The sequence below is a fragment of the Physeter macrocephalus genome, chromosome 7 (assembly GCF_002837175.3).
Source record: "Physeter macrocephalus isolate SW-GA chromosome 7, ASM283717v5, whole genome shotgun sequence".
Taxonomy (NCBI): Eukaryota; Metazoa; Chordata; class Mammalia; order Artiodactyla; family Physeteridae; genus Physeter; species Physeter macrocephalus.
In genome coordinates, this window is record NC_041220.1 from 108,485,189 (window position 1) to 108,502,021 (window position 16,833).

General features: G+C 52.2%; 1 protein-coding gene across 1 annotated transcript in view; it reads right to left on the reverse strand.

The window, feature by feature from the left end:
• Positions 1 to 16,833, reverse strand: part of JAKMIP1 (janus kinase and microtubule interacting protein 1) — a 71,381-nt gene that overhangs the window by 1,250 nt on the left and 53,298 nt on the right. Inside the window, exons 16-19 of the mRNA XM_007114828.2 lie at positions 15,437 to 15,505; positions 13,952 to 14,029; positions 10,913 to 11,116; positions 1,197 to 1,262 (exon numbers count right to left, since the gene is read on the reverse strand). Of these exons, the coding sequence (XP_007114890.1) occupies positions 1,197 to 1,262; positions 10,913 to 11,116; positions 13,952 to 14,029; positions 15,437 to 15,505 (417 nt within the window). The remainder of the gene's footprint in view (positions 1 to 1,196; positions 1,263 to 10,912; positions 11,117 to 13,951; positions 14,030 to 15,436; positions 15,506 to 16,833) is intronic.

Below are 16,833 nucleotides of genomic sequence, written 5' to 3' on the forward strand. Positions count from 1 at the left end.
TGTGCAGGCTGGGAGGCCCCGGGGCTCCAGGTGCAGATGGGGAGATGCCAGGAAGGTGAATTAACCTGTGTAATAGCTGACTCCCAGGAGAGGAAGCTGGTGTACCATCTGAAGAGCTGTTCTGTCTCTTTGGGCCATTGTATTTGGTTCCCTCTAGACAGAGCGGGCTGTCATCCCATTTGCAGATAGCCCTGAATCTGCTCTCTGGTGGCTTTCGTGACTTTGGCCTGACTCTGTCCATGGAATGAGACGGCTTCCTCTCTCCAAAGACCAGCCTCAGATGCCCGAAGCCCAGAAATGCCCTTTCTCCATCTGCTTCCCCGGGGTGACGGCACATCACCCTTCAAGCTTCCTGGGGCACATCGTCCCCAACGGACCACCCCGATGGGGTCAGAGCCCTTCACCTGTCCCCACATGCGAGCATACCTCTGCGTTATAAAATGTGCAGTTGTAGGTTTTCTCTCTACTCATCTATTATTCATTCTGCAAACATCTGATGATGCCCTATTCTGTGGCAAGAACTGTCTTGGATAAAGAGATGAATAAAAGCTAGTGGATGGACAGGAAGTGGTAAGTGCCCTGACAAAGATGCCGCATGTGTGGACTCATTTGTCCATCTGGACCAACAATGTGTGGTGGGGGCACTGGTGTGACATCCGTGGAGACCCCGGGTATCCCTTTCCTGCTGTGGGATCATGGACAAGTGTCTGATTCTTTCTCAGGCTCAGCGTTCTCACCCTTAAAATGGTGATAACCATAGGGAGACAATGGGGCTGGGTGTCAGCCATACTTCCTGCTGGATGGAGGAGACGTCTAAGAACACTCACTGGTTTTTGGCATATATGTCGTTTAAGGTGAATGAGTCCAATGTCTGTGGCTGGTTTATGGCTTACAAAAGAAGGTGAGGTAGTGTCAGAGGGGTTCACCGGAAGGTCTTTTGTGGAAAAAAAAAAAAAGACACCCTTCTCCTCCCTCACACAAAGTTGATCCCAGACTATACTTTTCTTCCCTAGAAAAGTACTTGATGGGGCTACCAATTTCTTGGACTGCCAGTTTGGGGGACATGGGCAGAGAAGGGAGGGCTGGAGACAGAGCCCATTCCTTGGGTTTCATGAAACTGACAGGAGAAGAGAATATTCCATGTGAACGACTCATGGAGAGGAGCCCACGGGGTGGTCTGAGCTCACACCACTCACCTTTTCCTCCAGCTCTTTCAGATGTCGCTTCTGGACCTCCAGTTTATCCTCCAATTCTCGGATTCTCTGCAACACATTAAGTTCTGTATCAGAAAAAGTAAAATTTCCACGTTCAAACCTTACTCTTCGTTGTTTATCGTGGTGTGGCGTATAAGCAGTGACACATACAAATACTCAGTGGGCAGCTCGACTAACTTTTATACGTGTGCAGGCCTGTCTCTCCACCCGCTGAATCAAGACTGAGGGCTTCTCCAGCACCCAGGAGGCTCCCTCAGGCCCCCATGTGACTCTATTCTGACCTCTGTCACTAAAAGTAGATTTTGCCTGTTCTTGAAATGCATGGCAATGGAATCATACAGTGCGTACTCTTTTAAAAACATAAACATCAAGACTAGACCAAGACACGGAGGTGCCTCGGGCAGGTTAATAAAGATCATGGATTTGAAGTAGCACCAAATGACTTGTCCAAGATTTATTTAGCTGGAGCCTGGGAGCTGGTGCAGAGATGAGTACCAGTGGTAGGCATGGCTGTAGCATCCACTCAGATTCTTAGAAGCCCACGTAGTGCTAGGTTTTAGGATGACAAGCTGTCCCCATTTGCCTGGGACATTCCTGGTTTTAGCACTGAAAGTCCAGAGTCCTGAGAAACTCATCAGTCCCGGGGAAACAGGGACAGTTGGTCACCTACCGGGCTCTGCACCTGCCGAATGCCCTAGGGGTGCACACCAAGCCTCAGTGGTTTACCAATCCGTTCCTTCCAGTTCCACACAGCATCCCACCCAGGGGTTCTGCTAAGTACAACCGTTTGCAGTTTGTCATGTGTCCAGTAGCACTTCAACACCCCTCAAGGTCTGATACCCCCGGACAGCTGCTTAGCTGGCTACAGCCTTGCCAGTCCTGAATGTACATGGAGACCTCACTCCTCTGGAGAACGCTGTCGGGCTGAAGGGCGGCGACTCAGGTCAGCCCAAATTAAGCATGTGGACCCATCATCAGTCCGGAGAAGCCTTCTGTCCAGATTCTCAAACTCGGATCAGCATTACCTGGAGGCCCTGCGGATCCCAGGAGCCCTTCCCCAGAGTTTCTGACTCAGGAGTTCAGGGTGGGACCTGAGAAGCTGTATTCTCCACAGGTCCCCAGGTGATGCGGTTGCTGCTGGTCGGGGGACCCCACTCTGAGAACCACCACTGTAGGCATATTCACCCACTCGGCAAATATGGCTCAATATGCCCGGGGCCTCGAGGAGTCTGTGGTCCCATCAGGTTCAGACAATGGTATTACGCAAATACACAGATGGTGCCCCGGATGAATACAGATGTCACGGAGAAAGTCGAGCAGGGGTAGGGAAGGAATGGGGTGCTATTTCGTATGGGTGCTCAGGGAAGATCACACTTGAGCAGAGGTGAGGGGGGTAAGGAGTTGAAGTGTGGGCTGGGGGGGTCCAGAGGAAACACAAAACCCAGCCCACTGTGGTTTTCCAGACGCCAAAGAGGGAAGGGAACTCCAGGCAGAAGGAATGGTGTGTGTGTGCAGGGAGCTGGGAGTGCAGGGGGAAGAGCTCAGAGGGTCTGGAATGTCCCGATGAGGAGCTTGCAGACTTGGGGGTGTCACGGAGAACTCATGAAGGATTTCAAGTAAGGAAATAATGAGATTTTGATTCTGGAAAGATCACACTGGCAGCAAAACAGAAGATGGATTGGCACGGAAGAGAGATGAAAAATACTTCTTCTCTCAGATATGTGACCCTGGGCAAGCAGTTCAGCCTCTCTGGTCTTGGTTTCCTTATCTGTAAATTGGGGGTAATTGTGTTGCCCACATCTGAGGATTGAGCAAGTGAATCTGTGCAAAGTACTTATAGCAAAGTCAGCAGAGAGTACGTGCTCTATAAAGGACGAGAAACCCTGTATGTTTCTAATTCTCTTCCACCTGAGGGAGACTGTGACTGCCCTCCAGAGACCCCCTTGCAAGGCAGGCAGGCAGAGAGCATCTGAGAATTAGCACAGAATTCGGCTAGACCCTTGCTTGGATCCCGGGCCCCAAATTTACCAGAGGGTGGACTTTGGAGAGTCATGTAATCAAATAATCTCTCTGTGTGGAATGCCTCTTCTGTAATAACTGCACAGTGACCCTGTAACCCTGGGGGGGAAATGGGGACCCGGGGGAAAGTGCCTTGTAAATCACAATGCCACGTGGAGGGAGGACAATGCTTTACAGCGTTCGAAGGATTTGCAAAAATCTCCCAGGAACAACTTCTGGGCTTTAAAAATCAGCCTGAGTCCATTTGTATCATTTTTTTAGATTCCAAATATAAGTGATATCATATGATATTTGTTTTTCTCTGACTTACTTAGTATAATCATCTCTAGGTCCATCCTTGTTGCTGCAAATGGCATTATTTCATTCTTTTTTATGGCTGAGTAATATTCTGTTGTATATATGTACCATATCTTCTTTATACATTTATCAGTTGATGGACATTTAGGTTGCTTCCATGTCTTGGCTATTGTAAACAGTGTTGCTATGAACACTGGGGTGCATGTATCTTTTCAAAGTATGGTTTTCTCCAGATATTCACTTATTTACAAAACAGAAACAGACTCACAGACTTTGAAAACAAACTTACGGTTACCAAAAGAGAAAGATGGCGGGGGGAAAGGATAAATTAGCAGCTTGGGATTAACATATACACACTAATATATATAAAATAGATCATCAACAAGGATCTACTGTATAGCACAGGGAACTCTACTCAATATTCTGTAATAACCTATATGGGAAAAGAATCTGAAAAAAATGGATATATGTATATGTATAATTGAATCACTTTGCTGTACACCTGAAACTAATACAACATTGTAAATCAACTATGCCCCAATATAAAAATGTTTAAAAAGAGTAAGTGAAAAAAAAGTAAATAAATATTTTTATTTAAAAAAGATCAGCCTAAGAAGCTGATTCTCATTCTAGTCTTTCCTGAATTTTTTTTAATAACTAGGGTCAGTCTTTCATCCAGTCATGGGAGGCTGGAAGGGGCAGTGCTTCAGAGCTTTGTCATCTGATGACATGGGTTCACATCCCAGCTCTGCCACTTCCTGGCTGTGTGACCTTGGGCAAGTTGCTTACCCTCTCTGAGAACTCACTCACCTCACCTGTGAAACTGCATCAATGGTTCCCACTCAGAGGGTTGGTGTGACCATCAGTGAACCAACATTTATGGAGCCCCTTCTATGTGCCATCACTGATCTGTCTCCCTGCACTGGAATATATGCTTCATGAGAGCAAGTGCTGTATCCCCAGCACCTAGAACAGAGCCTGGTATGTAGATGTTAGAAAAATTGCAAATGAAAATGGTGTGACATGGAGCAGGAGAAGCTCGTGAGAGAGGCAGCCAATGCATTTGTAGAGGTGAGCCCAGGGCCCAGGGGGCTCAGGCTGTGAGGCTAAGCAACCCAGACTTCATCTTCTGGGCATGGGGGAGCCAGGGAGGGTCTTTGGGGAGGGGTGGTGCTATGCCGTGTTAGGAAGGCTTCTGCGATGCAGTGGATGGATTGGCAGGGAGAGGGGCAGTGAGGGGTGAGGGTGGTACTGCAATTGCTCGTGGTCTCAGCAGATATCTGTGGTGCAGCCCAGCTGGTGCTGGGGAATAAAACCTGGCGAGGCAGAGGACAAAGCAAGTTTATATAAGTGGATCAACTCCAATCTTCACTCAGGGAGAACATTTTGCAAATGTGCAGAATCATTCTGTTGGGAAAGGTACCATGGGCTGATTGATTTTTTTCCTGCACCCACTTTTCCCCTTACTTAATAGGGCTTGAAAACTGAAATGCCCGCTGGGGCCAGGCTGATGACGTCACGTCACTGCCTCCCACGGGCCAAATGCAGGCAAAACGGACAGGGGCCATCCAGGGCAAACTGGGACGCATTCTTCCCATCAACGCAGGCAGCTGGTGCTCCAGGCTGGGTCAGATACAGCTGAGTGCTGCCAGAATGCCTGGCAGTGCTGTGCTGTGTTGTGTTGTGTGTGTGTTGTACTATGTTGTGTTGTGTGTGCTGTACTGTGTTGTGTTGTGCTGTGTGCTGTGTTCTGAAAGTTGTGTGTTGTGTTGTGTGTGCTGTGAGTTGGTGTTATATGTACTGTGTTGTGCACTGTGTGTGCTGTGCTGTGTTGTGTATGCTGTGTTGTGTTGTGTGTGCTGTGTGTTATATGTACTGTGTTGTGCATTGTGTGTGCCGTGCCGTGTTGTGTTGCGTATGCTGTGTTGTGTGTGCTTTGTGTTGTGTGTTATATGTATTGTGTTGTGCATTGTGTGTGCTGTGCCGTGTTGTGTGTGGTGCGTGCTGTGTTGTGCCTCTGTGCTGTGCTTGCACTCAGCATTGTTCTGGGCGCTGGGACACGGCAGCTCCCCTGCCCTCAGAGCCTCGTGGGGAGACAGTCAGTCAGCAAAGACCAGGTAGTGAGAAGTGACAGGAAGAAAAGTCAATCAGGGGAGCAGCTGGTTAAGCAAGGCCATGGGGCAGCCGCTCTCGGGTGACATTTGAGGAATGTGTCCCCGATAGGGGGACAGCAGATGCAAGGCTGGATCTGGGCACAAGGGCTGGGGTGACACGGGGTCGGAGCGCACGCACCTGGGATCTTCTTCCAAGAATGAAGGGAAGACCTGGGGGGGTTCGGGCAGGGCCCATTCCTTCTCACCCTCAGGTGTCCATGTCGAGGTCCCCCCACCAGCAGGGCTCTCCCTGGCTCCCAGCACCCCCCCCGTCACGGCCACCCCCTGCCCAGGGCCTGCCTCTGTGTTCACTATACCAGGTGTGAGCTCTACAAGGCCAAGGGCATCTCACTCTCCCTCCTCCCAGTCCTGGAGCACAGCCTGGACCACACTTGCCTGATCAGCACGTGCTGGGGACTCCAGCAGGGGTCTTGTTACTGTGAGTGACAGAACCTGCAGCGGAGGCCAGGCTGGATGGGAAAGGCCCAGGGCAGCGGGTAGGAGCTGACACCTGTCCAGGGCTTAATTCATGGCGGGTTCTCTTCCAAATGCTTCACAGAAATTCTCCATTGACCTCAACCCTTGAGATGTGTGCTGGCAGTGTCCCCATTCTGCAGATGAGGACACCCACCCGAGGCTCACAGAGCTGAAGGACCTTGTCTCGGGTTACACTGGGCGGGGCCGGGGGGATTGGAATCCAGACCTGTCTGACCCAAGACCCTGTGCTACTAATGCCACATCGTAGGTCTCCATTCATAGTTTTAAAGTGCTGTTTTTTATGTTCCTGGAGGGAAAAAAAAAAATCACTGTGATGCATGTTTGAGATCCTCAGGCTCCTAACGCCCTTCTCCCATTGGACATGTGGCTTCTTCAAAATTATTTTTTTTTAATGCCAGATTTCTGGAGACTCTATCAGATTCAGGACAAACACTTGCCAAAAACAAATAGTAAACCTCAGGGAATTAGTATGGCGTGAACTCAGAAGTGGCCCCTAGTGGAACGGCCACTGCTTCCTAAAGGCGGCTTGGCCTTAATCAAATTGTTTTGGCCCCTGGGCCTCAGTTTCCCATCAATTAAACTGGGTCGAACACTTAGATAGCCACGAGTTTTACAAGTCATGTGACACTCTACAAACTGGGGTTTTAACAGTGCTCATTACAACTATCGTTTCGGGTTGACGGTCTCTTTTAAAAATCCTGTATGTGGTGGGAATTGCTTTTGAAAACTACAGCTGATGAACAATGTAAACATTTTCTCCAGCATAATAAGCCTGTTCCCACCTCAGGGCCTTTGTACTTGCTGTTCTCTCTTCAAATAGCTGAATGGCTCACCTCTCGCATCATTTTAGCCTCAAGTCTCACCGTTTCTGATATTTACATGCATGTTGCTTGTTTCCCCTCAGTGAGATGTGAAAAGACACCCTCCAGGAAAGCAGGGACTTTGCCCACTGCTCCATCTCCAGCGGCCAGACCTGTGCCCAGCACATGATTGGCGCCCAGTGATAAGCTGTTGAATGAAAGCTCGAGACAGGAGGGTCTCTCTGTCCCCAGCATCATGCTGTCATGGGACTTGTTGTAAGGAAAGTCTCTCTACCCAGGCATCACCTGGATGAACCAAATCCAGCCCATTCCTTTAAAGGAAACACCCAGTAAAACAGATGTACTCTGAACTCTGAGCATCTTTTGCGAAGGCACGGAGATACTGGCTGGGGCTCCTGCTTCCTGCTGCTATTACACGTGTGATGCTGGGCTGGGAGATGGGGGAGCAAGAATCTGTGAACGTCATGGCATCATCGGTTACATCTGTGCCACACTGGGAGAGTTTGGCCAAGCATTTCTGCCTACAGGGTGACACAGGACCCTTAAGACAAAGCCTGGAGCTAAAGCTGCTCCGAACCACCCACGGAGAACAGGAGGCCAGGAGGGCATAGCCTTGCTGACAGTTCCGGAGCTGAGCCCAGAGAAGGGAGGAGGTGGAACCTTTCCCCTGGATTCTGTGGCATGATGTGATAGAGGAGGGGCTCACCTGAGCTGAGTCAGGGAAGAAGGCATGAATTTCCTTACAAAGCCAAAAATGTAATGGGAACCCTGCTATGGACCGAATTGTGACCCCTCTAAATTCTTATGTTGAAGCCATAATAAGGTTATAGGTGGGGCCCTAATCTGGTAGGATTGGTGGTCTTATAAGAAAAGGACAATCTCTCTCCCTCCCATCTTTGCCCCAATCTGCCCCCCGCATCCCACTTGCCATGTGGGGTCACAGAGAGAAGGTAGCCGTCTGCAAACCGGGAAGAGAGCCTTCACCAGCAACCCAATCAGCCAGGCCTTGATTTTGGACATCTAGCTTCTGTTGTTTAAGCCATGCAGCCTGTAGTATCTTGTTATGGCAGCCCAAGTAAACTAATATAGACACTTACAGCCCTCTCTGACTCACAGCCATGTATCTCTCAGACTAACTAGCATTTAACAACTTAACTTGCACAGAAATCTCCTGGTCTTGTAGACACAGAATCCTATTCAGTAGGTCTGGGGTGGGCCCTAAGAGTCTGCATTTCTAAGAGCTCCCAGGAGATGCTCCATGGACCACACTTTGAGTAGCCAGGGTGGACAGAACAGAACGCGGCCTCGGGTGTCAACATCCACGTTTGTAATTATATAAAGAGAGCCCTCCTTTTACTAGACACCTCCCAGGCACCAGGCACTCACTAACTGATTTGCATGTCCTATCTCATTAATGCCTCAGAGTGATATATCATCTGTCATTGGTATTGGCTGACAGACGCATATCAGTGTATATTAATGAGAGAGAGGGCAGCCTTCATTTTCAGTGGGAGGAAGGGTATCTACCATTTACCCTCAGCAGAATTCTCAACTGATTTGAAAATGTTCCAGAGATAAAGGAAAAGCAGCTCCCGGCCCTGGATCAAGCTCTTAGTCAACTTTCCCCACCTTAGGTACATGCAATTTACTAGGTAGGCCAAGAGAAATGTAAAAGGAAGTGATTGGTCCCATATGATCTTACACAAACACTCCAAAACACTTGTATTTTTAATGATTTTCTTCTTTAAGGGAGTCTAGTCCTCAATCGGCCACACAGCCAGCATGGCTTGCTCTCTGCTTTCTTTTTTTTAATCACCTGAGTCCCTTTTTCTCTTAGTAGGTGGGACATGGTGCTTTTCAGGGAGGCACGGCCACATGTGGCATCGCCCTTTGTCTTTAGGGTGTGCTCACTGGCCCACCCATCATACGTTCTGGACTTAGACTATAACCAGCACCTTCGTGAGATCTGGATCCTCAGGTCGGTAATGACTTTTCGGTTCAAATGCACAAATGCTCTGCTTTGAGCTGGATTTGCTGAACACAAAATCAACCCCCTCATTCACACTCAGTTGGCAAGTCCTGCAAACGACACCCAGTGCTGGGCGTTAGCTAAGCCAGCACCCAGCTCTTAGCCTGGTCTGGCCCTGGTCCTGCTACACCTACTCACAGCCTACACTTGGCAATAATAACGCTGCCTACACTTACTGAGAGCACTTTCCATGTAATAGTTCACTTAAACCTTACAGCATCCCAGTGAGTAGGCATTATTACCATCTTAGGAAAGTGAGACCCAGAGAGGTTAAGTCACTTGTCCAAAGCCACACAGCCAATAAGTGGGAAAACAGGGTTCAAAGCCAGGCTGTCTTGTCCTAGGGTCTGTTTTTTCAACCACTGCTACCCCAGCTGACCACCCTTGCTCTGCTGCTGTCTGAAACACTGCTCCCCCAAAGGCCACCTGGCTTTTTCCCATTTACCTTCAAAACCTGGCTCAGCTGGGCCCTCCATCGGGACCTTCACAGCTTGCCCTGGAAAGGGACCTCCCCGCACCCCTGGCACTTTGTGCGCACCGACTGAAGAGCCCCAGTCACGCTAGATGCTCGGGATCTGTTCCGCTGGGGTGCCGCCACCTCAGGGGACTTTTTACTAGCGATGTGACCATAACAGAGGTGGTTCAGTGACTGTGTCCTTGTCACACCCCCTCCATGCTTTTCCCTTCTCTCTCCTCCGTCTCCATCCTCTCCCTCCTGGTGTCCCCAGCATTCTTAGCATGTGCCAGACATCATACCGGCTCAGGAGCTATGCCCATCAGAGCCAGGTCACTCAGGAGCTGGCGAGCAGATCACACTGGCACAGAAGGGGCAGTGTGGGAGCCCAGGTGGAGGGTCGCGGGGGATGCCCGAAGTCCTTTCACCCAAATCAAGCGTGGAATGAAGAGTTCGCCGTCCTAACCTCCAGTTACCCTTTCCCCCTTCACCACGGCCCTTTCAGTCCTCAGCGGAATGCAGTGGGATGTGCCCCCCACACCCCTTTCTCAGACCCACCAGGGATCTTTGCTTCTCAGTCCTAATGGGGGGGCTGCCGCCGCCTCGGACGCAGCTCTCTGCCTGATCCTTCTTCCAATTCTCTGTCTCTCTCCTTCTGTGACATCGACCCCCACTGGTTATCTAGATCCTTCCTCACAGACAGGATTCCTTATGAGCTGTGTGACCTTTAGGCACGTGAGTTAACCTTCCTGAGCCTCAGTTTTCTCATCAGGAAAATGGACATAATCATCCCCCCGCAGGAGTGCCGTGAGGTAAAGGATCTAAAACAGCGAGCGCCCAACGAATGCCAGAGCTACTGCTGCGTCCTCATCTTTGTCCCCCTCACGAGTCCTGGGAGGCGGGTCCCCGTGTGCTCGGCAGCATACATGACGTTCGCACAGGACCCCAAATACATTTAGGTTTTCAGAGGTAACAGCTAATACAGCTTCCAGGTCCAGTCCTCAAAGTAGCCGTCATCACGAGATCAGCCCCAAAGCAAACCGTCCAGCCCGCGCCTCCTGGTTACAAGAACCTGAGTTTAAACAGAACACAAGTGCTGGAGGAAGAGGCGACGCCTTGCTTTGGTTTGTGTTACCATTTAGCAGGGGTGGGGACTGTGTTGTTTAAGTGTGTGACTAGAAACAGTTGGCGGTGTCGTGGGCCCGAGAGCCCCGCGTCTCCCCATCACTGAGGATTCACCTGTGGGCTACGAGGGCGTCCACGGCAAGACCTACCTCCCCGCTTCACGGAAACTTGATTTCCTGCCAGCTCTCCATCGAATGTGCGCGTCAGAGGTGTCAGCGTGCCGACAGGGGACAGGAGGGGCGGAGGAGCGGGGATGGTGGCCAATGGTGGCCGGCGGCGCCCAGCCGGGCCCCTGCCCCTACCTGCTGGGCCTGCTGCAGCAGCTCCATGCGTTCCCGCAGGATCTGGCTGTCAAACTCCCGGCTCTGCCGCAGGATCTGCCTGCGCAGCTTCTCCACGGCGGCCTGCAGGTCCTCCCGCTGGCCCTCGCTCAGCGCCTCGCTGGCCCGCCGCCCCGGCTCCTGCTGCAGCGCGTCGTACAGCGTGGCCTCCAGCTCCTGGATTTTCTGAGCGCGGCCCAAATCACACAGACAGTGGGAGGTCACAGGTGGGTGGACGGGAACCCCTAGGACACTGCAGCCGAGCGAGGCCCCGCTGGGGGATCCTGGGCAGGGAGGGGAGGCATGCAGGGGCCGAGCAGAGCGGCCAGCGGTCTCGGGGGTGGGCACGGGGGCGAGGGAGCCCCTTGCAGCCCTGTGCACACGGTTTTGAGAACACTTCTTAACTCTGTTCCATCAAGACACCCTACTCTGTACAGGAGGGGACTAGGGCCCTAATCAGAAATAGTCGTAACCGCCCCTTAAGATGTGTGATTCAAAGAGAGGTTTGACTCGACTGGTCTTTATTCTTGTCTCTGGCTTCCAATTTACTGCCCCCAGCTTGGGAACAAATCTCCCCTTTTATCTCGAGTAGCGTGGAAAATGTGTCCCAAATTGCACGCACTTGGCATTCAGCTGCCTAGTTAGAAAGGCAATTTCAACCCCAAGCAAATGGGGACAGTGTCCTCATTGCTCTCTCCTCCCCCTGAAAAGCAAGACACCCCTGGTTAGCAAAGCACATGAGAGATTAGTAGCCAGTGGAGGAGATCCTTGTGAAAGCTCAGAGTTTTCTTCATGAGAGGAAGTTATTTCTTTTCAGCCTCACGGCGAGACACTTAAATACATTTACCTTATGGGAATATCTAGGGACAAAAGAGAGAAGTATCTCCCTCTCTGCCATCCTGAATCCCCACCCACGTCCCTTGCCAGGAACAGCTCTTTCTCTTCCAAAGATGCTATAGACCAATCACCCGTTTTAATGGAAACTGCTATGAAGACGCAGGAGGAGGTTTGAAGCAGTGGGTCAACACGGGTGGCCCTCTGTGCCTGTGGCCACCTGCTCCTGCAGCCTCCCCGGCTTCAGCATGGCTGTGCTAACCCCCGCAAGGGAATTCCAGGCCCATCAGACCGATCTTAGCCAGCAGGCATCAAATTCCCCTCTCCTGACCCCAACCGTCGCCCCTGGGAAACTAGAAGGTGGGAATCTGTCCACTGACACAGCCAAGGGATCCACATGGAGCGGGAGCTTGCCTTGCCTGCTGGATGCCCCCTCCCCCTGCAGCAGCTGAGCTCCTAGGAGACCCGCATGTGGCCGGCTTCCAGCCAGGACCCCACCACCCAATTCTGGAGGCTCCACTGTGGCCCTGCACCATCTCACTCATCTCAACGACAAAGGAACACAGGTATGCCTTTGGCACCTGCCGTCCTCCCTTCTGCTGGCGGCCGTGGCACTGCCACCCTCTGGAGCATTTTTCTTCCCTGACTGTTCAGGTCAGCCTAGCGCTGATCACAACTCCAACCTCGTCATGTGCCTGAAATCCCACTTGAGGCTTTGGAATATTCTTCGGGTAAGAATGTCATTTCTACCCAGTGGCAGGATCCGCGCGCCCAGGGGCCTCCCCTGTGGAACCTGGACTCAGGGTCCCCCAGGGCCTTTCTGCACGTGGCACTTAGAGAGCCAAAGGCGGACACCAAGTTTTCCAAAGTGCGTTGGGAAACACCGGTCTTGCAAGATGTCCCTTGAAAGAGGGCCCCAAGAGCCACTGAACTTGGACATGGCTTGCTGTGTTCCTCTTGAAGTCTCAGCCCATCCTCTAGGACCCAAGAAGTCCTCAGAGTTTTCCAAACTTACTCTCCTGCAGCCTCCCCTTCCTTTCGGGGCCATAAGTTTCTATGTTATCTCCTGAAACCATATTCCTCAGAACTTTCTGGGGAAGGCCAGGGAAGGACAGAGGTGGTGTGTAGTGCAGTGGCAAAGGGCGCTTGCAAAAGGACAGAGAATGGACAGAATCAAGGAAAACACAAACAAGTGAAAGAGGGAAGAAAAGGATGAGTATGTTTTCATTTCTAAATGGCCCTTAACAGCACGTGCCCAGAAGTAAGAACTGAATGGGAAGATGCCACTTCTTGATGAGGCTCAAACCGTCCTGACCTTCTCCATCTGCTCTCCCCTGCCCTGGGGATTCAAGCCTCAGAGCCTGGACACAAAGGGTCAAGGGTCACAGTGAGGTGGACCAGCCTTCAAGTCCAGAATCTCCCACCTGTGCTAAGCCCAGCGTCCTACTCTCTGTCTTCATGGAGACGGGTTTTTTCAGTTATTGAGTCTGCATTTCTTAGGTACAAACCCACTTTGTAAAATGATTTTAGCTACAAATGATCTGAGCAAAGGCTTGCTCCAGACTTTATATACTCACTGCTTCTTCCTGCAAGAGCCGTGTTGAACTCCAAGTGCACTCTGCTGTGGGGACATCCTGGAAATGCCCCCTCAAAGGCATATGAACCTGAGCATGGACCCACCTCATGTTCATCACCAGTAAGTCCAGAACCAGTTCTGTGACCCAGGCACAGTGTTGCCCAGGGCCTCACAACAAGTAATTCTTGTTCTGATGATCACCCACCCTCCACTCATTGCTTTACCTTTGTTCCTTTGTGACTGTCTCTTTTTGCTATTTACGGGAAAAACTTGCTCTGGGCTTTAAGCATAAATAAATATTAATAAGAAATAGTAACAAGCAGAAAGTTTCTTTTCCTTCATCTCAAATGATTACTAGAACTGAATAAGTATGCCCAAAGAAACCATCAAGCTAACTAAATGTTTCTGAAAAAATCATGACTGATTTGGAAAAAGTGACAATTTATCTGTATGGTCATTCGGGTTGAAACCAGTCGAAATGTGGAGATGGCACTGGTATCGCGCCACGCAGCATTTCAAGGACCCCAAATGGGCCGTCAGCTCCAAAAGGAAGAGCAGCCTGTAATGCTGAGTCTAAAGAATCAGAACATCCAACCCACTTCCGGTCCTACCAGGTAAGCCTGGTCGAGGGCTTGCTTCCTGTAGTCTAGCTCCTCCTCCAGGTAGCCCTTCTGCCTGCTGAACAGGTCCTGAAAAAGAGGAGGTGCCCAAGGTCAAGATCAGCGTGAGAACCCATCACCGGGCAGCTCTTCAGAGCCGACCTGCTCGCACTTGCTGGACAGTGACGGTCCCGCCGAGCTGGGGACCTGCCAAGTGCTTGGGTGAGAAGGGATGTCAGGTCTGCCCTGCTCGCTCCTGCGTGAACCCCCAGCAGGAGCCTCGCTGGCCCAGGAGCCTTGATCAAGCCTGTCCCAACTCCTCCCAACTTCCTTCCTCTCCGGTGTCTGACCTGGTTCCCGCGCCCCGGGCTACAGGAATCCTTCTCGATTCCTCTTGTCACATCCTGGTGGACCCCGGATGCGGCTGGCTCTCAGATGTGGCTCTTCCTCCCCACACCGATGGCATCACCCACCTCCTGATTACTCTCACTGCTGTACGCATCCTCCCCACTCTCTGCTCACTCAGTCCCTGAAAGCGTGATCTCTCCGAAACCCAAATCACTTTTTTTATTACTGATTGGAGGGTTTCAGGTTTAGAGCTCGGCAGTTGCAGCCACTTGATTTTATAGAGGAGGAAACAGAGGGCCAGAGAGGACCAGTGCCTTGCCCTAGATGCCACAGTTCACTGGTGACAGAGGTGGGAGGCTAGACACCCAGGCCTGGTGATTCAGCCCAGGGCTCTTCCCACTCAACACGCTGCTTCCAGGCCTTCGGCTCTTCCTTGCTCCTTCCCCTCTCATTTCGACTTAGAAAACTCGATTCGGTCTTTGAAGGCTCAAGAACCATCTCTCCTGGGAAGCCTTCTCTGACATCCCCAGGCTGGGCAAGATGGATCCCGCTGTACACTCACGGCACCTGGTGAAGAGCTGGCATCACTGTTTATCAGGTAACCACGTGTGCCAAGCACTGCGTGAAAACGGGCCATGTGTCCAGTATCTCTCATCCCTATGGCCCAGCGAGGCGGAGATAGGAAACCCCATTAGCAATGAGGAAGCAAAGTCCAGTGCGTCTCTCCCAAACTCGTAGCCAAGAAGGGGCAAGTGAAGCCTGGAGCTCCATCTTGGTGTCCCTGAGCCCCTGGTCCAGGTGCCTCCATACCACCAAAGTGCCTCCCCTAATGTTCCCACACTACACTGCCGCTGCCAGCTCCCGCGCATACATCCCCAAGCGCTTGCAGGCTAGACAAGGCAGGGACCCCGCTATTCATTACTGAACCCCTAATCCCGGCAGAGTGTCCAGGATAGCAGAGGCTCCAAAAACATGTATCAAGTGAATAACTGAGTGGATGGATGGTACTTACACAGAACAGCCATGAGAGCAAAAGCAAAATTTAGAAATGCATGCAAATCAATACAAAACACACGCAAAGCCTTCCTGGGAAGCGAATTATCTGAGCTCTGTCAACCCCCCTCCCTCCTGGGGGGTTGCATCGTTTACCTTCTCTTTCTCCAAGTCTAGCATCTTCTGGGTCAGGGCCGCCTCCGTTCCCTCTATTTGCTTCAGCCACTGGAAAACAGCAGGGACAGAGGGCACAGCCAGTGAGAACAAGAGCTCAGTGGGGGCCGCCCTCCAAGAGGAGGCTCCTGGCCCGGGGGGGCCCCCATCGTGTCCCAAGGTGGTCCTCGAAATGGAATTTCAAGTCCATCCTGATGTTTCAGCTTCGACAGATGTTAGCTCAGGGATCATGGGTACACACACGTGCGTACGTGCATGCAAGTTAGGGGTGGGGTGTGAGCCCAGGCAAGCCTGTAAGTAGGGGAGGTTGTGGGTGTGCGTGGTGGATACATGTGGAAGTCTGCGAGTGTGTGCCCTGGGATCCCCGCAGCCGGGCGGGAGAGCCTCCCTGGGTTCTACCCTGCCGAGCGCTGTGCTGGCGGCTTCACGCCTGGGACCTCGTCCGGCCCCCTCATGACCACCCCATGGAGAAGGCAGCGTCTGCCCATTTTACAGGTGAAGACATGGCAGCTGAGTTAAGTCCCTTGTCCAAGGTCACACAGGTGAGAAGTGGGGATTTCGAACCCAGCCTGCGGGACTGCACCCCTGCAGCCACCGGGGCGTGTCTGAGCAGCCGGGGGCACCGCGGGCTGCAGGCGTGAAAGGGGGTCTGGCCGTGCAGGGTGTGAGGGCCTGAGAGCGAGGGCTGGTGATGGGGGTCTGTCTGCCTGTTCTCAGGTCTGGGAGGGGGTGAGTAGGAGGCAGGCAGCTGTTCCTCAGGTGTGGGCACGTGGGTGTCTCTTTACGAGGAGCCCACCTGAGAGACAGGGGGAGGTCCACACACCTGGCTAACGCCCTGTGGGGAAGTTCTAGGTTTTAGGGGTGTCTGGGGGTATCAGTTTGACAGCATGTGTAAATGTGTATATTCAACCTCCTCGGTGCTAAAGCCAACGGACGACCTCCCTGCCGTGGGCCTGTCTGCCGCCCACCTGTGGACGTGCCCCTTCCCGACGGCCCAGACCCTTTGTCCTCCTCCTCTGGCTGCGGCTGCCCCTCCTGGACTCTTGGCGCCCTCAAAGGCCCCACCCTTGGCCGTCCCCTCTCCTCAGCACTCCCCCGGGGGTTCCACCCTCCCCTATGCCCTCTCCCTCTCTGAAGTGTCCCCCTCCAGCCCAGATCTGCCCCCGACACCCCGATGCCTCAAGCTCCCTAAGAAAGGGCTTCCCTTGAATGGGAAGAGCCCCAGCTCACCTTGACTGGGAAACTGGGAGCAGCCACGGCTCCTCCCCCTTCACTTCCCAAACATTGGTTCTACCCCCTCCCGTTTCAAAACCCCACCCACCACACTCCACCACCACCACCCAGCGCAGGCCCCCTCTCAGCCCCCCGGCGCACGTCGG